At 50.5% G+C, this 25,039-nt stretch overlaps 2 protein-coding genes across 4 annotated transcripts in view; one reads left to right on the forward strand and one right to left on the reverse strand.

Moving 5' to 3' along the window:
* C15H2orf76 (chromosome 15 C2orf76 homolog) overlaps positions 1-10,136 on the reverse strand; it is a 66,932-nt gene extending 56,796 nt beyond the window's left edge. For 2 of the 3 annotated variants that reach the window (XM_037211477.1, XM_037211476.1), the window contains exon 1: positions 10,042-10,136. The gene's annotated coding sequence lies outside the window, so the exon portion shown is untranslated. The remainder of the gene's footprint in view (positions 1-10,041) is intronic. The other variant, XM_028893939.2, reaches the window with a different exon arrangement.
* A 31-nt stretch (positions 10,137-10,167) lies between these two features.
* Dbi (diazepam binding inhibitor, acyl-CoA binding protein) lies at positions 10,168-17,361 on the forward strand. Its single transcript, XM_028893941.1, has 4 exons — positions 10,168-10,312; positions 11,275-11,392; positions 14,558-14,620; positions 17,130-17,361. Exons 1-4 carry the CDS (start codon positions 10,304-10,306, stop codon positions 17,201-17,203), a joined length of 264 nt encoding a protein of 87 aa, XP_028749774.1. The 5' UTR covers positions 10,168-10,303; the 3' UTR covers positions 17,204-17,361.
* Positions 17,362-25,039: the final 7,678 nt, after the last annotated feature.

The raw sequence follows: 25,039 nt of genomic DNA on the forward strand, positions 1-25,039 counted from the left end.
GCCATCCCTGACTCTGCTGGGATCTCATCCCTGTCAGCAAAATGTGGGGGGTTACATCCCTACTCTGGGGATGGTTAATGTCGATAGCCATAGCCGTCCTGGGCAGGTGTCCTGAGCTGTACAGGAACCCTAGTTAAGCATGGGTTGGTGAGTGAGCCGGCAAGCAGCATTCCTCCACGGGGTCTGCCTCCTGCTCCTGACTTCAGCCAGTCATGAGCTGTGAGCTGAAATAAACTGTCCGCTCCCCTCAGCTGCTCTTGGTCAGTGTTTTCATAGCAGCAGCAGAAAGAGAATTAGAGCCCTGCTAACGTCCGTCCGGTTTCACGAAGTGTGGACCTCCGGAGCTCCGAGACGGCAGATTTCTGTTGTGTGTCTAAGGAACAGATAAAATGCCAAGTCGTAACGAGAAGGGGGCTCTTGAGACCAGAACAATCAGCACAGGGGGCATGAATCGCAGGGCCTTCAACACGTGTGTGCACACCTCTGCACATGTGTGCAGAGGCTGGAGGACAGCCCCAAGCATCATTCTCAGGATTGGTGTCCGCCTCCTCTGGGACAGGCAGATCTCTCAGTGGCCGGGTGCTCACTAGTACACGAAGGCGGGCCGGCCTGAGAGCCCCAGGCAGCGGGCGGTCTCTGCCTCCTCAGTACTAGAACTGCAGTGCTTGCCACCACGCCTGTGGTTTTCACACGGGTCCTGGGGATCAGACTCCTGTCTCCCCAATCCCTCGACAGCAGTTTTAATGCTATGTTTCTTTGTTTAAACTACAGCTTTCATTTTTTTAAAGTGACCTAATTATTCAAATACAGGTTACCATTAAAATGAGGCTTCGCTACCAGCTCTACCCCCAAACCATGCAAAGGTCTTCATCCCCCAAGTCCATGCTAAAAAGAACAAAGTAGTTCTTGACTAATTACAAAAGTGTCGATAAAGAAAGGTCACTTGAGGGCCACCCAGGTGGCTGACAAACCCAACGTCTGAGTTTTAACCCAGGACCCACACGATGGAAAGAGAGATGGAAAGGTACATATGCATTCTCACACATCCACCCCTACATAGACAGACAGACAGACACAACAGACAGACACACACAAATAAATTTTCAAAAAGTTTTTTAAAGAAATGATGCCTGAGTTGGGCAGCTGGCTCAGCAGGAAAAGTTCCCGAAACACAAGTGTGGGAACCTGAGTTCGATCCCCGGCACCACAGAAGAGCTGGCTACTGTAGCAAATGCTGGCAACCCCAGCACTCGCAGGGGTGGGGGGGGGGAAGCAAGATGATCCCAAGCTAACCAAAAAGGTGAGCTCCCGGCTAAGACATACACACAAATGTTTTTAGAGTGTGTGTGTGTGTGTGTGTGTGTGTGTGTGTGTGTGTGTGCATGTGTATGAATGCACATGCGGAGGTCAGAGGACATCTGTCCACGTGGGTCGTGGGGACAGAATTCGAGTTGCTGGGCTTGGCAGCAGGTGCCTTCACTGAACCACCTCTTCTGACTCAATTCTGACATCATAGAAATGGGAGCACAAGACTTTGACCTCTGCCCTTACCGTGGCCTGCTGAGCTTCTGTACTACGAAAGCACCCTGTGGCAGTGACCACGGCTACTCAGAGTGTGTCAAACACAAGCCGAGCTTCCCACGCTCACTCCGTGCTCACCCCCCTCTCCAGGTGGGGAAGAAGGATGGAGGGGTTAGAGCTGTTCGTGATGTCTGACTTCCAGAGCAGATGCTGTGCTACACCAGGCAGGAATCTGACAGACAGGCTAGAAAGAACAGCCAGCGTCCCGGGGCATCGGAGAGAGCACTTAGGAGAGGTAAGTTCCAGCTGTCATTCGGCAATGCTCGTGCCGGGAAGGGTGCTTTGTAAGACAGATGACATCTGCGGAATGCTCAACAGTGTGCGTTTTAACAGGCTCGCAATTAGCTACCACACGTGTTCTTCATTTTCTTTTCTTTTTTAAAAGCTTGTGTGCGTGCGGGGGAGGGGGCGTGGCAAGCTATGGCCCATAACTGAAGGTCAGAGGACGGACAACCCTTGTCTTCTCCTTCCACCCTGTCTGAGACAGTTCCCTGTGGTTTGCCTACTGCACACAGGCTAACTGGCCCATGAGCGTCCAGCAGTTTTGCTGTCTCCCCCTCCCGTCTCCGGCAGGAGCCCTGAGATTACAGATACAATGTTACCACATCCAACTGTTACATGGACTCTGGAGACTTGAACGCAGGTCTTCACCCTTGCAAAGCAAACTCTTGACCCACTGAGCCATCTCCGCAGCCCACATCCTGGATTCTTAAGATATGACGATGTTCTACCTTATACCCAACTTTCCGATAACCACATTATTACTAATGTTTCTCGGGCAACAGTGGAACTCAAGAGTCTTCACTGGACTGTTAAGATCCACAGGAGGGGGTGGGGGCGGGGGGAGCTGGCAAGATGGCTCAATGGGAGAAGACATTGGCAGCCACGCCTGACGGTGGAAGGAGAGAAGCCGCTCTTGCAAGTTGTCCTCTGACCTCCACACACATGCACATGCACAGAAAATAAAGGAATAGGACAAAAATAACCTAGGAAGGGGCTGGAGAGGTGGCTCAGTGGTAAGAGCACCTGTTGCTTTCCCAGAGGATCTGGTTCAGTTCCCAGCACCCATATGGCAGCTCACAACTGCCTGTAACTCCAGCTCCTGGGGATCCCAATCTCTCTTCTTCCCTCCATGGGCACCAGGCATGCATGTGTGAACAGACATACATGCAGGCACACTTAATACACATTTTTAATTTTTAAATAATAATCTAAGAAAAAACCCAGAAGACTGTTAGGAATTATACACTCAGGATCCAGTGTACTTTGTAGAAATAATTTTAAAATAAGTTTCATTTACTGTTTTGTTTTGGGGGACAGTGTTTGGTTGTTTGAGACAGAGTCTAGCTATGTACCCCAGGCTAACTTCAAATCTGAAATCTTTCTGCCTCATCCCCCCAAATGCTGGGATTACAGGTGTGTCCCTCTAGGCCTGGTGTAAATAAGGTCCAGGGGCTGGAGAGATGACGCAGTGGTTAAGGGCATTGCTTAGAGGACCTGAGTTCAGTTCCCAGTGCCCATATTGGACAGCTGTTACACCTGTTACTCCATATCCTGGAAGTCTGACACCCTTTTCTGGCCTCCATGAGTGTCCCCACGCAAGTGCATACTCAGCAAAGACATACATAGATACACATAAATAAAAATAAATCTTAACAATGAGCTTCAAGTGGCGCCATCCTACATGAAGAAGATGGAGACATGCTTTTCCCTCTACGTCAACTCCAAACCCTGATGGTATACACAAAACAAAGCTAAAACTCTGAAACATGGAGGGAGGGGGGCAGGCAGGCTAGAGACCTCAGGATCTGGGGCACAAGATGGTGGTGGGTTAGTTTCCTGGGCTTTCCTGGGTCTCAGATTCGTTGCTTAGCAACTCTCCAACCTCAGAAATACCAACAATGAACAATGTGGCTCTGCTCCAGCAGAGACCACAAAAGACTGTGACCCTACCTCTACCTGGACCAGCAATATCCGAGGGATGCTGGGAGTCCCATCCTCAACAGGCCTTAATGGGGCAACCCATCACCTGTCAGACGAGGTAGGGAGCTGGGCCAACTTCCACCCCATCACTGGTAACATGCATTCTTTCCTCTCTGTAGAGAGTGGTGTAAGGTAGACCTACTGAAGGGCCAGCACTGTCCCTCTATCCACTGTGGTAAGGCCACCCTCCTAGCCCTTCTCAACATCCACAGAAGACAGGTCATAAACAGCAGCAAGGCATTCCTGTCCCTGACAGCAAGGTGGCTGCAGAGGTCCTCGGGAGAGACAGACACCCTACCTTAGAACAGAACTTTTTCCTCCATCTAGTAATAATAAGTCAGTGATCCTTTCTTTGTCAGATAGGATACCAAAGAAAGGCTCTGAGGTGGGGCTAGAGAAAGGTCTCAGTTGGTGAAGGCTTGCAACATAAGGACCTTAAGCAAGGACCCAGATTCCATGTTTAAAAACTACCCCGGGCATGGTAGCAAGCACTGTGATCCCAGCACTGGGGAGGCTGAGACAAGCAGACCCTGGGGCCCACTGGCCAGCCAGCCTGGCCTACCCAGGGAGCTCCAGCCCAGGAAGAGATCCTGTCTCAAAAACAAAGTGGGCCGCTAAGGTGAGTCAGCAGGAAAAAGCCCTTGTCTTGCAAGCTTGATGACCTGAGTTCAATTCCCAGGGCCCAGGGGAAAAGCCGGATGCACAGGCTTAGAGCTGTAATCCCAGCACGCCTACGGTGAGATACAGAAGAATCTCCTAGAAGCTTGAGGGCTAGCTAGCCTGACTAATACAGAGCAACCTAAAAAGAGAGACACTGCCTTAACAAGGTGGAAGGAGAAAACTCAGCCCCGAAAGCTGTCCTTTGAGGACTCATACGGTCACACACACACACACACACACACACACACACACACACACACACACACACATTTAAATAATAAAAATGGGGCTAGAGAGACGGATCAGTTAAGAGAATTGCTGCTCTTCCAGAGAACCTGGGTTTGATTCCCAGAACCCACAGCAGACAGCTCACAACCACCTGAAGCTCTAACTCCAAGGTGAATCGATACCCTCTTCTGGCTTCCATGAGCACCTGCACACGCACAGCCTACACTCACATAGACACACACATATGCACACAGTTAAAAAACAAATAATTTTTAAGGAATGCGCACAAATAATTTAAAATAATAAAATTAATAAAAGATAGGTTGTGCCTGAGGAACACCAACTGAGGCTGTCCCTGGCCTTCACACATACATGCACACACACACAAACACATGTATGCACAAAAGCACTACAACAGGATATGTAGCCAAGGATGACCTAGAACACCTGATCCTTCCCTTTTCTCCCAGTGAATGGAGGGCACTTCCCTGTAGTCTTCCACCGCCAAGCCCTCTTGGTGCTCAGTGCTGTCACCACTGGACACCCGTACACATGCTGCCTGGGTACAGAAGAGGTGAAGAGGGAGAATGATACCACGCGTGTGCCACACACACACACACACACTCTCACACCCGCCTTGATGCAGTTCCTCTCAACATAAGCATCTGAGAAACAGCAAAGATGTTCTGAGCTCGGCTGGCAAGTCTCTCTCACTGCAGTTGTGGGAAAGTCACGATCGCCTTCCCACCCCACTCTCTGGGCTCTCAACCTCCACAGAGCCCAGGCCTCCACCCTTCTATCCCGACTCCTATCTCAGAAACACTTCCCAACCCCTTTAAAAAGACACTATTCTCCTCCCAGCTCTGCTGGAGTCTGGCCAGGAGTCCCATCCCAAGAAAATGGGAACCACGTGGAGTGTTAACTGGCCGGGTGGGAACGCCCTTGCCTTCCACGAAAGCTCTCTTGCCAAGGTACCTTGTTCTTAACTCTTTTCTTAACGATTAGGTTACTTTTTGAAATTTGAGGCCTCCTTTATAGCAAGAAACTTAATCTTAAACCACTCTTGACACTCACTGGGTGGGGACAATTTTCACCTGTTCGTGTGTCTTGCCCATCTGGCTTAAACTAACAGTAAGGGAAACCTGTGTATACAGACACAGAAAAATCAACCGCAAAGTGACTGGGAAACTCTCCCTGCTGGCCAGCTTATGGGAAAAGAGCTCAGTGGTCTCATCCAGGGTTGGATCCCGTGTGCTACAGTACTAACCCTGCCTGACAAAATATGCCTACCGGTCAAACAGCAGCAGGACAGTTACAGGGGTAGCCAACTGCTTCCTGGTATTGGCTATGCTACCTGCTTCACAGCAGGAATGCCATACCTGGTAAGCCTGGTCAGTCTAGCTAAGCTGAGAGCAAGGGGTGCCTATGGACATGATGCCTATGGAATGATACCTCATAGATCCCTACCCACAAGGACAAGCTGCAACGCTGACAACTGCTACTGACTGACTGGCAAGTTGGCTGGGTCGGGTTCCCCATCCTCCCTAAGCCCTCTGCTTCCAAGGCTGGGAGTGCTACCAAAAGATAGCACAGGCCTTGAGCCAGAGTTCATCTGCTTTGTTCCAGCCCATGGTCTCATAATCAGCTCCAATGAATTCAGTTGTTTTCCAAGTTGGCAGCTAATTTTTGCTCTTTTTTGTTGGTATATGTATGTGATGTATGCCTTTGGATGTGTGTGTGTGTGTGTGTGTGTGTGTGTAGGCCAGAGGCTGGCATTGTGTATCTTCTACAATCGTTCTCCACCTTATTTTTTGAGACAGGGTCTCTCAATGAACCCAGAGCTCCCCAGTTGGCAAGAATGGCCACCTAGCAAGCTCCTGGGATCTGCCTGTATCCCCTTCCACAGTGCGGAAAATCAGTTTTAACAATTACGTGGGGGCTGGAAGTCTTAATTTAGGTCTCTGTGTTTGCAAAGTGGACACTTTACCAACTGAACCATCCCCGGGTCCTTTTTGTTTGCTTTCTGAGAGAAGGTTTTAGTGTGAGGCCCAGGCAGTCATCAAGTCTCACGGATGCTCCTGCGTTAGCCTGCCTGGTCCTGGGATCACAGTGTGTGCCATTAAGTCCAGCCCGAAGGAGCACAGCCTACAGAGGAAAGGCACTTTCCTCGGTCAGTAAGTGTTTGTCAAGTCCCTAAGAAGAGCAAGCATCAAGAGATGAGGCAGTGGCCAGTGCATGGTGACTCTACTCTCCTTAGCTCACGTACGGGAGAGAGCAGACACCAGACAAATAAAATCCTGACGTGAGAGTCGCTCACAAGGACATAAACAGAGCTGAGGACTCCATGACTTCTCGGCATTATGAAAAGCAATGACCTTTTCTAGTTTTTTGTTTTGTTTTTTTTTTCTCGAGACAGGGTTTCTCTGTGTAGCTTTGCACTTTTCCTGGGACTCACTTGGTAGCCCAGGCTGGCCCTCGAACTCACAGAGATCCGCCTGCCTCTGCCTCCCGAGTGCTGGGATTAAAGGCGTGTGCCACCACTGCCCGGCAACCTTTTCTAGTTTTGTAGACATAGATAATAAAAAACATTCATATGGCTTACCCCAAATAGACTGAGCAGTTTATTTTTAATATATTTATTATTGCACATGTGTGCAAGAACCATGTGTACGAGTGCAGGTCTGGTCATGTCACAGCCGGTATATGGCAGTCAGAGGTCAGTTCGGTGGACATGGTTCTCCCACCACCTTTATACAGGTTCTGGGGGTTGGAGTCAGGTTGTTAGGATTGCATGGTATATGTTCTCCTGCCTGGGAAGCTTGTTTTTAACAATGAAATTCCAAGGACTGAGAAGCCTCAGTCAGGAAAGTGCTTGCCACACAAGCATTGGAACCCTGAGTTCAATTTTCATAAGCCATACAAAACACACAGGCATGGTGGCATGTGTTTATAATCCCTGTGCTGGGGAGACAGAACAGAAGGGCCCCTGGGGCTCGCCGGCCCAGCCAGTCTAGCCTACTTGGTGAGTTCCAGGACAAGGAGAGACACTGTCTCAAAAACCAAATGGAAGGCTTAAGGAATTCCAGCCCAAGATTTTCTATGGCCTCCAAATGCCATCCCAGCTCCCTGGGGTAGAAGCACTGAGGGCAGGCAGGCCTCTAGGTGACACTTAGAGTCACTGAGCAGCAAGACAAGGATCACACAGTATGCTGAGGATGCCCTGGGTGACTCTGAAACAGGGCCTAGGGGACTCCACCACAAGGAGAGGTGCTCTTCCTTCTCCTCTGGCTCAAGATGACTTAGCACCCACAACCCTTCAGCACGCTGTCGCCCGCTTGAAACAGTTTTTGTACCCTCATCTGGAACCACTACATGGAATTAAGAAAGTGAATTATATTCCTAACAAGCAACCAACAAATCAATCCTGAACTACATGCAGACTAGCAAGATAACGGCACCTCCACTGATCTCCTGTCTGCATCCTTTCAAAGCTCCATGGTGCCCACTGATCTTTCAAAAGTGACAAGGAAAATTACAGCAAAGAATACAAGTCTACTCTAACTATTCATCTGAGTCTTGAGGGGGTGGGGTCCCCTAAATCGCCACTATGGAAGAAATCCACATTCTTTATACTTCACAGGCAAGTATTTCTTTCTCCAATTTTAACGCCAAAATTTTTTGTTCCTTTTGCTTTCTGAGTAAAGTGGTTCACAAAACCTGTATGTGTTCCCTGAGATTAAACTTCTCCTTCCCAAAACATTCCACAAACCCTGGCTGATGATGTAGGTGACATCTGAAAGCTTGGGCTTAAGTTTTCTATTTTGCAGGACTGGGAATCCAACCCAGGACCTCAAATCCACTAGGCAGACACTATCCAGCACTAAGCAAGAGCCCCAGCCCTCCCTTTGTAAAGGACTACAGCTATGATGAGGCGGAGGGTAGAAAGGGTGGCGATCTGTGGTCCAGGCCTCTGGCCACACATTAGCAAGTGAAGGACAATCTCCCTTCTGTGATGACCTCTAGGGAATTTTCTCTTCCACCTTGGCATCCAGTGCCAGAAAATTCCCCCTTTGGTGCCCTTTGCCTCCTCTCCTCACACTCCCATGGAGCTTAGCTTCCCATGACAACCTCCCATAAGACACCTGTGCACTGCATCATCTCTGCTGGAAATCCCGATGGCTTCCATCTCCATCAGAATGATCGCCTGCATCCCCAGAATGACCAACCTCATCTAGCCAGCCTACCTCTGTCTGAGTTCTCCAGCCTCATTCCCGCATTTTCCTTTTCTTAATAAGCTAGCTCTATTTCTACGTCTAACCGGGTGCCTCTGGTACAGTCCTCTGTCCTGAGACACATATGCTTGGAACCGAATGCCCTCTGAACTCAGTGTCCTGCTGGGCACTCCTATGCATGTTCTTCCTGGAGTTCTGGGCTTTCTCACTGTTTCCTCCAAGCCTAGCTTAAAAGGCATGACTTTTCCTCCATCTCCTTTTCTCCTAGTGGCTGTCAGTTTTCAGCTTGTCTGTGGTTTTTGTTTTTGTTTTTAACCTCAAACTTCAATGAAATTGTCCTCAAGCTTCCTTCTGAGTCAGTTTTATTTTGTTAATGAGGCTAAAACTCAAAGGGAACCTTAATTTCCACAGTAACCCATTGCTCACTCCTGCTTTCTGCTAGAATGTTCTTTCTCTCACTTGCAGGGCTTGCTCAAACAGCATCTTCTCTCCATCCCCACCCCACCCCCACCCCCACCAGTTAAAACTGCCTTTTTTTTTTTTTTTTTTTTTTTTTTTTTTTTTTTGCTTTTTCAAGACAGGGTTTCTCTGTGTAGTTTTGGTACCTGTCCTGGATCTCGCTCTGTAGCCCAGGCTGGCCTCGAACTCACAGAGATCCACCTGTCTCTGCCTCCCAAGTGCTGGGATTAAAGGCGTGCGCCACCACCGCCCTGTTTCCAATTCTTCTTTTTAAAAAGTCTGTAATTGACTATGCCAACTATTAACCCACTCTAAGACGCTCTAAGTTTGCAGAGGATTCATCTGTCCACTGCTGCGTGCTCAAGGTCTAGAAGCCTGCACTCATCAGGCCAAGTGTTTAGAAAACGTTTGAGAAGAAAAATTATTCACTTAACCAAGGCTTGTTGGGCACCTCTTCCCGTGCAAAAGTTATCACACTGCCTCCACCTTTATAAGGCACTGGTGGAACACTGGACCGCGTTAAGGATGCAGGACTGAAAACTATGGACAATGTGCACAGGTCAAAGAATGTGCCAACAGTTCAGAGGAAAAGGCTTGGGCATGGGCTTGGCCCGACAGGTCACCGACGCGCACGGCACCAAAGATTCTTCCCTCGAGCCCCTAAAAGGGATCGCGACAACTCATTTTTCAGGATGAGAAGTTACTAGACCAGAGATGCAACTTCCGGCCTCATCCCAACCGGCAGGATATTTAAAGGGAAAGAATCATACTGATTTCTATTCTCCTGTAGCAGCACCCCATTCCACGCGACCTCAGTTCCTGCCCAGCTCCGGTCCAACCGCCCTCACCCAGAGTGCCGCCCTACACCCCCCAAAAAAAATCCCGTAGTGCGTCCCACCTGCTCCCGGCGTGCCCCGCGGCTCCTCCCCGCGCGTGCGCAATAAATGCCCTCTTGGGTCCGGGAGGGGCTGGAGCTCCGGCCTGGGCTGGACACGCCCCCGAAAGCAAATTGGACTTCTGATTGGCTGCAGGCGCTCGCCCGAGCTCGGTTGGAACGCAGGGGCAGTCTTTTAAAGGCGCTACCCTGTGCACTCTGGAACTTGAGTGCTGCTTGCCTGCTCTTGCTCCCGCGCTTTCGGGATCCAGATCACCTCGCCAGTATGTCTCAGGTACTGCGCGTGCCCTGCCGGGCTGCGAAGGTGCAGGGGGGTTGGGGGAAATCAGTCAGCAGGAACCCCGCGGGGTGTCCCCTCTCCGGATACTAGGCATCTGCTCTGGGATCCGAGCCCAGCTCATAGCCTGGGGAGCGGAACTTTTTCCCTTGCAGATTTCTGAAACTGCCACCCACGCCGGAACTGCTGGAGAGTGGCAGGTGGGCTGGACTTCTGAAGCAGGCACAGGGTCCTCGAAAGAAAGATGGGGCAATAAGGGAATGAAGGGCAGAGAAGATTGAATCCCATACTGGGAAGGACCAGAATGGAACAGAGGGCCACTAATGGCTCCTGGCTGGGGAGCCTGGAGGTCGAGGGAAGTAACTAGTCTTCTGCCTGGCATGCCCCTGTACAGGAGAGATGCGACTAGGCGAGGTGGCCCAGAAGCCTTTTTATTCCCTCCAGTGGAGACCCCTGTCCGGGACCGAGCCCTGTAGGGCGATCCCTGGCTCCTCCCACTTGCCTCTCCCTAATCTGGGCACTGGGACAGAGGTCAACGCTGAACTCCAGGCCCCATAGGAAGGGACCAGTGGTCTCCTGACCCTGGATTCCACTGCGTTCGTGTCCTGACCCCTGATCGACTGTTGTGATCACGCCACGTTTCCCCTCACTGCCTTGCCAATCTCCGCTGATCATAGGTCGAGGCTTTGCTGGAACCCCAGCAATTGCTGGATTTGGGCCAGCGGTGGTCAGGCAGTTGGGCAAGAAATTTTTCAAGGGCGTGTACTCCCACTGTGAGCCAAGTCTATTCCCAACACTTGACACAGTGCTGCAGCTGCGTGAGTAGACAGGTGGGCCTTTGCTGAATCTTAGTGAGAGGAGAGCGTTTGGGAGGAGTACTGCTCTCCTGCCTTCCCATCCGTCCCTGGACCTCTCCCACTCAGGCATCCTCCATCCCCGTTCCTCTCCCTCTCACTTAGGCGGAATTTGACAAAGCTGCTGAGGAGGTGAAGCGCCTCAAGACCCAGCCAAGTGACGAAGAGATGCTCTTCATCTACAGCCACTTCAAACAAGCTACCGTGGGCGACGTAAATACAGGTATGGCCAACTTTCTACATCAGAGTAGGCCAAGTTGGCTCGACAGCCCGGGAGTCTGAGAACCTCACTTTCCAACTGCCTGAGGCCCTAAGGTTCAGGCAGCGAATGGTGACTTAAACTGTGAGATTTTTCACCTGCAGAGACCATCTTCCTAAATTCTTGGTGTGACCCTGGGAGCAGATTCAACCTGGTTTTAGAAGGACTTGACCGATTATCTCGGCATCTGCTGTGAAGGAAGCAAAGGCCCCAGAGAGGAAGCTTGTGATAAGCCCTGTTGCTCAGTAGTAGCTTTGTTGAGCCTACTGTTCCCATCAGATGAGCAGGGTCATCGAGCACTTGGCAGCCACCCCAAGCCTAATAGATGAGCAGGGATGCATCTGGTATCCTGGGGGCAAGTTGGAATTGATGCTGGCCAAAGTCTGCACCATCAGGTGACTTTTTTCCCTCTCTAAAAATCTTGGTGCAGACTTTTTTGTATGGTCGGAGCATGTGCAAGTGGAGGCCAGAGAAGAGCCTTGAGTATTGTTTCCACCGGCACCATCCGCCTTCGGCGTTTTGCTTTTCATTTTTATTTTTTGAGACAGGATCTCTCCCTGGCTTGGAGTTTGCCAAGTAGTCTAGGTTGGTGGACCAGCAAGCCTCAGGGATCTGCCTGTCTCTGCCTCTCCAGCACTGGCATTATAAGCACAGGCTGCCATGTGTGCCCCCCATGCTCCCTCCACCATGAGTTCTGAGAATAGAACTCAGGTCCTTCTACTTGCAAGGTAAGCACTTTATTGGCTGACCCATCTCTCTAGCCCCTTGGTACAGATTTTGAAGCTGAGCTGTGGATTACCTTGGTCTTTATTGTCTTTTCTGCTGCCCTCGGGCAGTGGCTGTAGGCTGAGGCACAGTGCGTTCTAGCACAGACTCATGTCAGCACAGAAGGAAATGTACCCCTCAGCCACCCACCAAGTGCAGCTTCAATTCCCTGGGAGCTGTTGTGGCAGGCCAGGCAGGTCAGATCAGAGGGCTTATACACATCCAGGAAGAAGAAGGAAGTGGGAAGAGAACGGGTAGGCTGGGAGGCTTTGCTGCCAGAGGTACTTGCTGGCATAAGAGCATCAGTAGACTGACTTGGAATCTGTCACTTCCTGATCAGGAAACTGTTGTCTGTATTCCGGCTGTACTGTTCAGTGCAACAAAGACCAGCCACAGGTGGCTATCCCTAAGCAATACCAAAAGCTCAGTCTGTCGCTGCGTGCACCGTGTTTCAAGGGCTCAGTAGCCACGTGGGGCAAGTGGCTTCTGAATTACATGTTGCAAGGACCAGTGCAATGGCTAGCAGGTAAAGGCTCTTGCTGCCGTGCCTGACTGCCTAAGGGACCCACTTGGTGAAAGGAAAGAGCGGACTCCCCAAAGTTGTCCTCTGGCATCCACACAGTGGCCTGTGCACACGCGCATCCCAGTATACACACACATCAACTAACTGAATGTTGCGAATATACATTGCCATCTCGGGAGAACAGACTGGCAGGGAGTCTTCCTCTGGGCTTCTGAGGGTTCCTGTGTAGGAACAGTGTCCTGTAAAGTTCCCAGGACTTCTCCCTCAGACTCCGTGCCCCAAGCCTTACGCTCTGCAGTAAGAAGGATGGTAGGAGGGCTTCTCCCCCAAACGCAGATGCTCTGGAAGAAGCCTGGTCTTCAGTTAAAACAGAACCCTACAAATCAACACGGAGTCCAGCAAAGTGGTGGGAAAATAGAGCTGGGTTATAAAGACAAGTCACAGGCAAGGACATCCACTGGTGGCAGTGATGTAACAGAGAGAGAAACCAGGCCCCCTGGGGGTGGGGGCGGGGGTGGGGGACCTAATAGTTTTTTTTCAGAATTGTCTTTGGGATTTGTTGTTTCAATGTCGTGTGCATTGGTGTATACCTTCATGTCTGTCTGTGTGAGGGTGTCAGGTCTCCTGGAACTGGAGTTACAGTTGTGAGCCGCCATGTGGTTGCTGGGAATTGAACCTGGGTCCTCTGGAAGAGCAGCCAGTGCTCTTTAACTGCTGAGCCATCTCTCCAGCCCCATTTTCTTTCAGAGTTTTTGGATTCTGAACCATGTGAATGGATGTTTGTTTGTTGTTTAACAGGTTTGGTTTGGTTTGAGAATTTTTGGTCTATTTTTCTTTTCTCTCCTCCTCTGTTTTAAGCCAGAGTCTCATGTAGCCCAGGCTGGCCCAAATTCACTATGTAGCCAAAAAAAATGACCTTGAAGTTCTGGTCTTCCTGCTTCCACCTTACAGCTGTGGGTCGCCAGGCCTGGTTTATCTGGTGCTGGAGATGAGACCAGGGTTTGGGGCATGCCAGGCAAGCACTCTGCCAACAGAGCCACATCCCTAGCCCTTTTATTATTTAATATTTTGAAACAGTCTCACTAAGCCATCTGGTCTGGCTTTAAGCTCTCTCTGTAGGCCAAGCAGGCCTTGAACTTCCGATCCTCCTGCCCTGGCCTCTGGAGTGGCCCAGTATCACAGGTGTGCATCACCAGGCCTATCAGTTTTCTTTTATGGTATATTTTATTTTTTCAGACAAGTTCTCATGTAGCCTGGACTGGCCTAAAACTCACGGTGTAGCTGAGATGACCTTGAATTCCTGATCCTCCTGCCTCTACTTCCTGAGTGTTGGGATTATAGGTGTGTGCCACCATTCCCTGTTTATACATCGCTGAAGCATCTACCAGCTAAGCCTCATCCCCAGGCCCAAAGACTAGTGTTGTTTTTAAAGTAAAACTTTGGGTTTTAAACATTTAACTTCAAGTACAAAAACAATCTAAGAATACTTTTTTTATCCTGTTTTTCCCCAGTTTTAAATTTGGGTTGCTCCAAAGCCATCTGGGTTTCTTAGGCTAGAACCCTCTGTGGGAGACACTGGGAATCTGTGCATTCAAAAATGTCTTGGTGCCGGGCGGTGGTGGCACACACCTTTAATCCCAGCACTTGGGAGACAGAGGCGGGTGGGTCTCTGAGTTCAAGGCCAGCCTGGTCTACAGAGTGAGTTCCAGGATAGCCAGGGCTGCACAGGGAAACTCTGTATTGGGAGAAAAAAAAAATGGTGTCTTGCTTTTCATGGGGAAAAAGTTGATGAAGTTCTCCATTAGAACTTGTAATAAATCTGTCTGCCTTCCTTGTTGCAGATCGGCCCGGGCTTCTGGACCTCAAAGGCAAGGCCAAGTGGGATTCATGGAATAAGCTGAAAGGTAACGTGTTCTGATCAGCTTCCCTTCTTTGTGAGGCTGGGCATTGAAGACTCTCCATTCTGGAGTGGGGAGGACATAGTTCAGGAGGCACACATTGGAAGCCAGCCCAGCCAGCCCTGGCATGGGAAAACTAGGCCACCTCCGTCCCCTCCGAAGGTTGCCGATGTCTCTTCTAAGAGCTCCGTCTCTGGGCAGAGGTGTTATCTGGAGGGAAAGGACTTGGGGATCAGCCACTGAGAAACAGGCCAGGGAGTGACAATGTTGCCGTGGTCTTTGGCTGTAAAGAGAGTAAAGTGAGTTCTCCCACCCACGCCTCCATCTCCACCACAAGGCCAGGCAGTGACCCCTTAGCCGAGTGGCCATTCCCCAGTTCCCTTTCAGCCAGAAGGGCACATGAGAAAAAGGGATGAGGTAATGCGTGGCCAGTGAATGGAACTATTATTTGTTAAGCACAAGCATCCAAGAAGTGTCCAGGCTCCACTAAATCACGTGCTCCCCTGGCAGCAAGCCCCAAAAGCTGGCACAAAGCTGTTGGCAGCTTTCGTACCTCGCTAGCCAGTTGCTGAATAAGCCTCTGTCTTCACGAGGGGGAAAGGCGTGAACTCAGGAAGGGCCTAGCACACTGGAATGCCCTGCTAGGGGGCCGTGTGGGTCTGGCTGTCCATCTTCCGCGCCATTCTCAGGCCCCGGATACCCTAACACTTTCCAACACGCTTCTTCAGTCCCCGAGGACTTCCCAGTACCCCGGGGGGGATCTAGGAAACCCAGTGTGGCTGTCCCTCGGGGTGTATTCATGTCTCTTGTGTCGTGAAAAGAGACAAAGATTGGCCTCATTCCTTTCCAAGGACGAGCTGCTTTCCCTCAGTCTCCACCTCTTCTCCCAGCTTCTCTCTGCGGGGCAGAGGGTGGCTGGCTTGGCTTTTTCACAGCCAACAGCATAGCCCTGGGAGGGAGATAAGAATCCAGAACAGATAGTCCATAGGCTGAAGCCAAACACAAAATCAGCAGCACCGGGAAAATCACTGCGGGGACACTTTCCTGCCTGTCCACACCGCCTGCTGCCTTGGTGCATTGTAAAGCAGAACTCATCCCCTGGAGTGCTGTGTGTCTACTCCTCGGGCCGTCTCTGAGATACAAGAGCTGTGCTGTAAGTGTAAGGACAGCCTCCAGTACTAAACTGGAATCTCAGCCAGTGTGTCCAGCCTGTGGCCCAACATGTGTGAGGATCATGACATCGTGTCATAATGTTAAAAGCTTGGCTGTCTGGGGCTGGGGAGATTTCTAGTCGGCAGCTTGCCTGCTGTGCAAGCACAAGGACCTGAGTTCAGGTCCCCAGTGCCTGTATGAAAAAGCCAGGCACAGCAACATGCATCTGTCACCCTAACGCTGGGAGGGAGCTGAGACAGGCAGGTTGGTCCTCAGAGTGCACTGGCCGATCCAGGAGTTCCAGGTTCCATGAGGAACCTTGTCTCGTCAAATAAAGTGGAGGGTCTGGTGAGATGGCTCAGTGGGTCAAGGTGCTTGCCACCAAGCCTGAAAACCTGGAGTTTGGTCCCCAGGGATCACGTGATGGGAATCAGTTCCCACAAGTTGCCCTCTAACCTCTACCCATGCTGTAGTAGTATACGCCCTACTCCCCCCCACCTTAGTTACTCTTCTATTACTGTCAAGAGACACCATGACCAAGGCAGCTCTGCTTGCTTACAATTGTAGAGGGTTAGTCCGTGACCATCAATGGCAGGAAGCGGACAGACATGACGGAGGAGCAGTATTCAAGAGCTTTATACCCTGATCTACTGGCAGTGGAGAGAGACTGGGCCTGGCATGGGCTTTTGAAACCTAAAAGCCCACCCCCAATGACACACCTCCTCCAATAACACCACACCTCCTAATCCTTCTCAAACAGTTCCACTAACTGGGGACCAGGCATTCAAATAGATGAGCCTGTGGAGGCCCTTGTCATTCAGATCACCACACCCCCCTTGCAAAATAAATCCATATTTTTTTTGGAAGTAGCTAAGGTGGGGCTGGAGAGATGGTTAATTGATTAAGAGCACCTGCTGCTCTTACAGAGGACTTGGATTTGGTTCCCAGAACCCACAAGTGGCTCACAACTGCCTATCACTCCAGTTCCAAGAGATCTAACACCTTCACCTCACTTCTTCAGGCACCTGCATGCATTTGGTGCACATGCATCCATGCAGGCACCTAAATAAACAATAAAAGTCTTTTTTTTTTTAGTAAATAGAGAACAGTGGAGAAGACACTTGACATGTAACTCTGACCTCTACATTGCACACATGTGCACATTTGCTGGCAAACACACAGACACATACATATTACATCCACTGTACAGATACGCACACACAAGTTTTTAGAAGCCAAGGCCGGACACACACACACACACACACACACACACACACACACACACACACACCACCCCCCTGCCAGCTCGATGCCTTTCTAGCAGCCTGCCTTCCTGATGTGTATTCCCACCGATCCCTTCCAGGAACTTCCAAGGAGAGCGCCATGAAAAGCTATGTGGAAAAAGTGGAAGAGCTGAAGAAGAAATACGGAATCTAGAAGACCAGACACACGCGTGACCCGTGAGGACATAATGCCTTGGTGTTTTTCTAATGTAGATGATATGGCTCCGATAAATTAGGGCCGGGATTAATTGCTGACCCTCCTCCCTGTGTAGTTTTTACCTGAAATCAATTAAAAGTACATTTGTTACTGTATGTCTTTCGTCGTCTGGGTTCTTTTATATCTTTTTTAATTTTTATTCATCTAACTGTATTTGTTGTGTGTGTGAGGGGGGTGTGAGCACACATGGGTAGGTCAGAGGAAACCCGGCCAGTGTTGGTTCACTCTTCCTACCATGTGGGTCCCAGGGGATCCGTCTCAGCCTGTCAGGCGTCTTTACCACTGAGCCATCTCACCAGCCCATCCTCCAGGTTCTTGAAACGACTGGCCTTGCTTTCTCCTTTCATCTCTGCTTCCTTCTAAAGATGCGCTGTGGAGCTGCGGATTGTCGCTCAGTTTGGCAGGGGGCTGCCTAGCCTGCCCTAACCCATGGGTTCAATTCCCCGACGCTGCACAAAAAAATCAGGCATGGTTGTGCACACCTGTAATCCCAGCACTCAGGAGGTCGAGTCGGGCACATCAGGAGTTCAAGGCCATCTCTTGGTGATGGCAAATTTGGGACCAGCCTGGGCTACCTGAGACCCTGGGTCATAAAAATCAAATAAAAGTAAAAATAAATGAAGATGTGTTCCCAGAGCCCCTCTGCCCTCTTTCTCTGTCCCTGGATGGACTGTGAGGGGTGGTCCTACTGTTCCCAGGTGTGTGCAGCCACCTCAGATGAGGTGAGCTGGCTGGCATCTGAGCCTACAGATGTCCTAAGAGCTCCGTCTCAGGAGCTGCCCTCAGGGATTAACCGAGTTTGAGCCTTTGTCTGGATCCAGCCTCTCCCTGGATCCAGAGTAGTTGAGTAAGAGTGGGAGCACCCTTGGGAACAGCATGCTCCACGCCTGAGGTCTCCCAGGGTTCCTTTCGAAACTGGGCCACAGTGGGGCCAGGAAGGCCGGTCAGCCATGAGTCAAGGGCTTCCTGGGGGGGGGAGAGAAGGGCTTGGGGAGGCCACAGAGGCGCAAGGCTGGACTCTCACAGAAGGAAAGAGACAGCCGGCAAAGTCACGCTACGGGAGTCCCTGAACGTGGGGTTCTGTAGGGCTTTTCCATTTCGTGGGTGAGGGTGCTGAGGCTGAGCTCAAGAATGCTCTAAAGGCAAGTAGTTCTCCCTAAGCTCTCCTCTTCCAAAGCCCAGGTCCATAGCCGCAGTTCAGCCTTGCTCACAGAACTACAGTGAGTCCTGAGAATAACTCATACCGGCTCCCTCCCCTGGTAAATAAATCAGCTTTTAAATGCAGGTCATCGCCCTGGTTCCAAAGCCGAAGCCTGCAGAGAGGCAGAAAGGAGGCGAGCAGTTGGGTGTGGTGCCCTCTACCACAGGACGAGGGAGAGCAGGCTTAAATGTGTGTAATTCTGTTCTAGGCAGTGGGAGCACAGGAAGCAGATGTGAAGGTGCCATCTGAGGGCTGAGGGGTTGCTGGTCCTTAGTTCAGTCCCCAGAACTCATAAAAAACTAGGCATGGTAGCCTGCACTTGTAACCCCAGCACCAGAGAGACAGAAGCAGCAATTCCCCAGGGCTCTCTGGGAAACCAGCCTAGCCTACCGGGCCAGTTTTAGGCTAGTAAGAGCCTATCTTTCAAACAAGATGACAAGAAAGGTGGCTCAGCAGTTAAGAACACTTGCCGCTCTTGCAAAGGACCCAGGTCGCTCACAAGTGCCTGTAACTCCAGTTCCAGGGGGTCCAACACACTCTTCTGGCTTCCATGGGCACCAGGCATGCATGTGGTACACAGACAGACAGACAAAACACTCATACATAGAAATTGATCTGTTTTAAAAGGTGGACAGTGCCTGAACAATGACACTCAAAAGTTGTTCTCTGGCACACACACACACACACACACAAACACACACTCTGACACACACACACACACCTCATCTGAGTGAGTGGGAGATTGCTTTAACATAGCAAGAGGCCAAGATTATAAGTCCACTCATGCACCCAGAGGGTGTGACTTCCTAAGTGGCAGGGTCATTTATGAGGAAGTGTGTTTTTTCTGGTTGTTAATGTAATAGTGTATTCGAGGCAGAACACATACTGTATCATTCTGCCCTTCCTAGCTCCATGCCACTGAGGTTGTCAAGACCACTCAGCTCAATCATTTCCTTGCTCTGTTATTGCTCTAAAAGTAAACAGGCCTGAAATGGGGGAGGGGAGGTCACAAGAGAGGTGGGGAGGGGTGGGGCAGGGCGTAGGCACGCCAAAAGAGTCAGGCTCGGACTGATGTACACCCAGAGTCCCAGCTGCCTCGGAGGCTGAGATAGGAGGATCACACAGTGGAGATCAGCCTGGACAAGACCCTGTAGAAGGCACAGAGGTCCTTGCCCTCACCGATGAGCACTAGAGAAACCAAGAGTGTTACCACACAGGTTGCCCCTTAAAGGGAGAGATGGAGCATCAGTTTTCCACCCATAAGGCTGGGAGCTGAGGTGGTTAGTAGCCTGGTGACCTCAGTGCTATCCTGTATGGCCAGGCTCCCCCAGATGGTCATCTTGAACCTGTTTATCTCAGCCAATCTGCAGCGCTCTCCTCTCTGGAACTTAGCACGAGCATGGTTTACCTTGAGCCTGCTTCTTTACCTAATCTTTATGGAAGATTCACCTAGCTTTATGGAAGATGTCACTTGTATTTTGTAAGAGCCGTGATAGAATCATGTCTTAGGCTTTAGTGTGCACATAGGATTGAGTTAATTATCACCAGGAAACTTCTGTCCAAATTGTGCTGTGTTTAAATATGCCTAAAATAAACTACCTGGTTTTAGACCCTTGAAGTTTGAACCAACACTGACTATTGAGTCGTGTTGAACCAGACTTCCAGCCTCTCTCAGATTGACACTCTGCTAACCATGGTGTTTGGAGAGATACCTCCCCAACAAGACACCATCTCAGAAAATCAACAACAAAATCCACGGAGGGTAAATCGCAATAGTAGAGAGTATGTTTAACATGGAAAGGAGAGACAGACAGAAAAAAAACTTAAGGGGAAAATATCCTTAAATGAAGTCCAAGATGTCCTTCTCCATTCAGACTTGGCTCAAGGCTCAACTCAGCAAACTGCCCTGGAGGCCAGTGGTGAACCTTGTTGAGACTGTGAGAGGCTTACAACACGGAGCTATCACCATCGAGATTCCTTCATCGGGATCTTGTCTCCCACCAGCTTTCCTACCTTCCCTAGGAACCTCCCAGTCTATCGCTGTGGGAATCCAGGAAGCCTTAGGCCTGGAGCTCTCAACCATTCAGCCGGTAACATGGTGTGAGTGGATAAGGAGCACTGTGCAGCCTTCTGACTGGCTTGTGAGGCAGCTGGGCCTGCAGGGCACTGCTGTGGGATGTTCTGTATGGCAAATGTGTTGCTCTGATTGGTCAATAAATAAAATACTGATTGGCCAGTGGCTAGGCAGGAAGCATAGGCAGGACTAACAGAGAGGAGAAAAGAAAGAACAGGAAGGCAGAAGGAGTCACTCACTGCCAGCCGCCGCCAGGACAAGCAGAATGTGAAGATGCTGGTAAGTCACCAGCCACGTGGCAAGGTATAGATTTATGGAAATGGACTAATTTAAGCTATAAGGACAGTTAGCAAGAAGCCTGCCACGGCCATACAGTTTGTAAGCAATAGAAGTCTCTGTGTTTACTTGGTTGGGTCTGAGCGGCTGTGGGACTGGCGGGTGAGAGAGATTTGTCCTGACTGTGGGCAAGGCCGGAAAACTCTATCTACAAATGGTACCCAACGAGTTGGCAAGAGTTTCCACCTAAAACCTGAGAAAGGTCAGGACAGGGCACCATGTCCTGACCTTTCCTGTGAGGAAGCCTTCAGGCCTGACACTACAGTTGCCTGGCTCTAAGACTGTCTTCTGACCTCTTGACATCTCTCTGGGGATGGGAAGGAGCCATTCTGTGGGAATGAAAAGCCAGTGGCCTTGGGCCTTTGGGGTCCCCATCTCCACGGCCTCCTATCAGCGGACTTTGTTTACTGAGGACCTGACAGGGCTATCATTCACAGTCTTCACTTGGGGTTTTGCATCCTTGGGTGTGGGGAGTACACCTCATTATAGTGAACTTGTTCTTGGGGAACACATTCCAAGATGCGGTAAACACGCCTGAGGCCACTGAGTACCAAACTGTGCGCACACTATTTTTCCTTTATATTCATATCTGTGGCTTAATTTATAAAATGTACGCATCAAAAGATTAACAATAACTAGAATGAAATAGATGAACTAGAAAAGTATAATCATACACTAGTTAACCTAAAAATTATGAGTTGCTTACTTGTGGAGTTTTCTCCATCCCTAACCTACCCAGTGGAGGGCGGGGTAGGGGTGGGGGTTGCCCTCCTCAATCTGTACCTTATATTTTGAGACAGCGTCTCTCAGTGAACATGGAACTAGCTGACCACGGAGTTCCCAGAATCCACCAGTCCCTGTTCCACGCACAGAGCTGCTTATGTGGATTCTCCTGCTGGTGCAGCAAACATTTTACGCCCTGAGCCTCCTCTTTTAAAAGTGGTTTAAAACTGTGGCTTATTTATTGTGTGTGCACACACACGCATTCGTGTGTGCATCCAGGCGTGGGGTACACTTCGGCCGCGTGTGGGAGTCAGAACCTCTTGTACCCATCATCACCTTTCACTCTGTTTGGAACAGTGTTTCTTCCTCTGCTGTCTGCCAGACCAGGTGTCCCTCGGGCTTCTGGGGATCCTCTCCTCTGCCTCCATCTCTCTGTGGGAGTGCAGTGATTACAGACATGCTACCCAGACATTTGTGTCATTCCAGGGTCAAACTCAGGTCCTCCACCTGCACAGGAAGCGTTTTTTACCTCAGAGAAGCACTACGTGCGCTAAGCCTTCTTCCTCGCACATTTTTCTTTTGGTTGTGACAATCTCACTACTCAGCCCAGGCTGGCCTCAAACTCGGGATCTTCCTGTCCCAGCCTCCTGAGTACCTGGGTTACAGGGACACACCACCACGCCCCACTCCCATTCAGTAATGTTGGACTTGTTCATCACCGGTCCTGAAACCACGGCAAACAAACACAGATGAGCAGGCCCCGCTGCACCTGGCTGGGGGATGGCTGTGTCCATGATCCAAATAAGGAGATTAAGGCTCAGGTGATACAGATGCATTAGGAAGCCCTGCTTCTCCCCTCCCGTCAGGTTACATCTCCTGATCGCCAGCCACACCTCAGAGCTGCATCTTCACGGACTGTCTGAGGTCAAGAACGACAACTTCTTGTGCTCAAGTCCTGGAATCCATTCCTGAGAACAGGCTTGCGAAAGCAGTTCTAGCTCTACCTGGAGGGCGCAACTTGCTTTTTAAGGTGATTCTCAGGCTGAGTAGGTGTGCCAGCCATCACCCCACCCCTCCCCACCCTACCCCGCCCCCGCCGCCGCCGCCACCCCACTCGGCACACACTGGAGAACAGTCCTACTGGTATTTACCTGGCATTCTGAGGCGTCAGCAGTAGCTTCCCCTCAGGGGCTCTTCTGGGCTTCCACAGGAACACGGGTCCTGGCCTGGCGCCACAGCGCCGTACCTCCACCTCGGCAGAGCTCCAGAACAAGCAAATGTGGGTTGCTCAAAGATGTCCTCCCTACACCAAAGTGGTTCCAAGATCCAGAAGTCTGGAGACAGCATCTTGAAGGCACATGGAAGCGTCACTGGACTGCAAGTCAGGGATCTTCAGCTCAGCAGCCACCCAAGTTAATGAGACACGGGGGCAAATTATGTCACATCAGGGAGCTTCAGTTTCTTCCGGCGACAAGATGGAGCTGAGGTGGGGAGAGACCAGTAGGTAAGCGCTTGCCTGAGTTCAGCTCCCCAGAACCCACATAAAGCTGGGGCTGTAGCACACTGCTGCAATCGCAGTGCTCATACAGGGGAGATGGGAGCAGAGGCAGGAGAATTCCTGGGAGCTCTCGGGCCAGCCAGCCTAGAAAACAAGAGGCTCTGTCTGTCCCAAACAAGGTGAAAGGACCACCTACCATTGTCCTTGACCTCGACATGTGCGGTGGCACCTGCACACTCGCGCACACCACACACACACACTCACACACACACACACACCCCACACACAAGGACCCGAGGACCAGAGAGCTGGCCCAGCAGTTAAAAGCACTCACTGCTCTTACAGAGGACGCAAGCTTGATTCCCAGCGCCATGTCTGAAGGCTCACACACAACCACCTGTAATTCCAGATCCAGGGGCATTGGATGTCTCCGGTCTCTCAGCACTTGCACTCACATGTTCGCACACACACACACACACACACACACACACACACACACACACCTATGCATGATTTTTTTCAATAATAGAAACATTTTTAAGCGGTGCTAAGGAGGTTAGTGTCCCATGAAAGCCACAGAAGGGCAAAGAGAAGCCCCCGGGGGTGGCTGGGTTACTAAAGTCAGGCTGGAATATTGTAAATAGATGTCTTAAACAGTCAGATAATTATAGCTACTTAAATTACAGGTACTGAAGTTGAAGATGAGGCCAGAGAGGTCACCAGTGAGACAGGCTTTCCTAGAGCTTTGCCTTTGGGCTCTGGGTCAGGCATTGTATCTGCAGGGGAGTGTGTGAGACTTTGCCATGCTACCCAGGCTAGCGAACCCTGAAGTGATTTCTGTCATTTGACATTTTGGAAATGCCGTCATGTGCAGCTAACTGAACTAACAGAAGTGAGGCATGCGTGAGGAGGGGATGGCTCTACGTCTTTGCAGGTATAAAGGGAAAGTATTGAGGTAAGGTCAACCTGGATTCAAGGTGGGGCCTGGCTCAGCAACCTGAGAACTTATGGAGAGACGGGCATACAAAGACCACTTGAAAATGGGCACAGACTGGAGTGACGCAGCTCAGGGCATCCAGTGAGGGCGTGTGCCAGCAGCTGCTGCTAGCGCATGAGAGAGAATACACCAGAAACTGAACTGCAGTGTAGACCCAACTCCAGCTAATCCCAGGCGAGCCTGACCCAGCCCCCAGCAGCTGGACACCTGTGAGCCGGAGACAGGTGGACCAGTGTGATCCTAAAGAGCGTGTCTTCGGAGTTGGCCACATAGCGACACTGTGATGACTCATCGGTACCACGCAATCTAGAATCACATTCGGAGAGAGTCTCAAAGAAGGATTGTCTGGACTGGGCCTGGGCCTGTCTGAGGAGGTGGATCTTGATTATTTCAATTGAGTCAGGAAGACTTGCTCATTGCAGGTGGCGCCATTCTATAGGCTGAGAGGCTGGATCGTCTAGAGAAGTGAGCTGAGCACAAGTGTGCATTCACCCTTGCTCGAGGCTACTCATCTCCCCGTCCCTTCCCATCTACCCTCTACCCTTGCAACCTCCTCCTGCCCCGGGCTAAAACAAGATAAAACTTAAAAGAAAAATCTTGTTGTGGAAGCTGTAGTGTGACCCAGTGAGTCACGCAGTCCTTTAGTCTATGTATCGTTACTTGCAAGTGTTCGTTACAATGAATCATTGGTCTGGTTTGAGGTCTCTGGGTTTTGCAACATCATCAATACTGGGGCTCCTCTTGGATATCCTGCTGTGCTGTGTGGTAGAGATCCTGTAACTTTGGATCTGCAGACCAACCCCTTCACAGGCTCCGACAGATAATAAATGGAGTGGATGATGGGATGCATGAACTCATAGTTCTGGTTCTGGGTCTGGGTGGTCAGACCGGCCAGCTCTCCTTCATCCTCAACACCAGGTTATTAGTGCCAGAGAACTGGCCCT

Source organism: Peromyscus leucopus, chromosome 15 (genome assembly GCF_004664715.2).
Source record: "Peromyscus leucopus breed LL Stock chromosome 15, UCI_PerLeu_2.1, whole genome shotgun sequence".
Classification (NCBI taxonomy): domain Eukaryota; kingdom Metazoa; phylum Chordata; class Mammalia; order Rodentia; family Cricetidae; genus Peromyscus; species Peromyscus leucopus.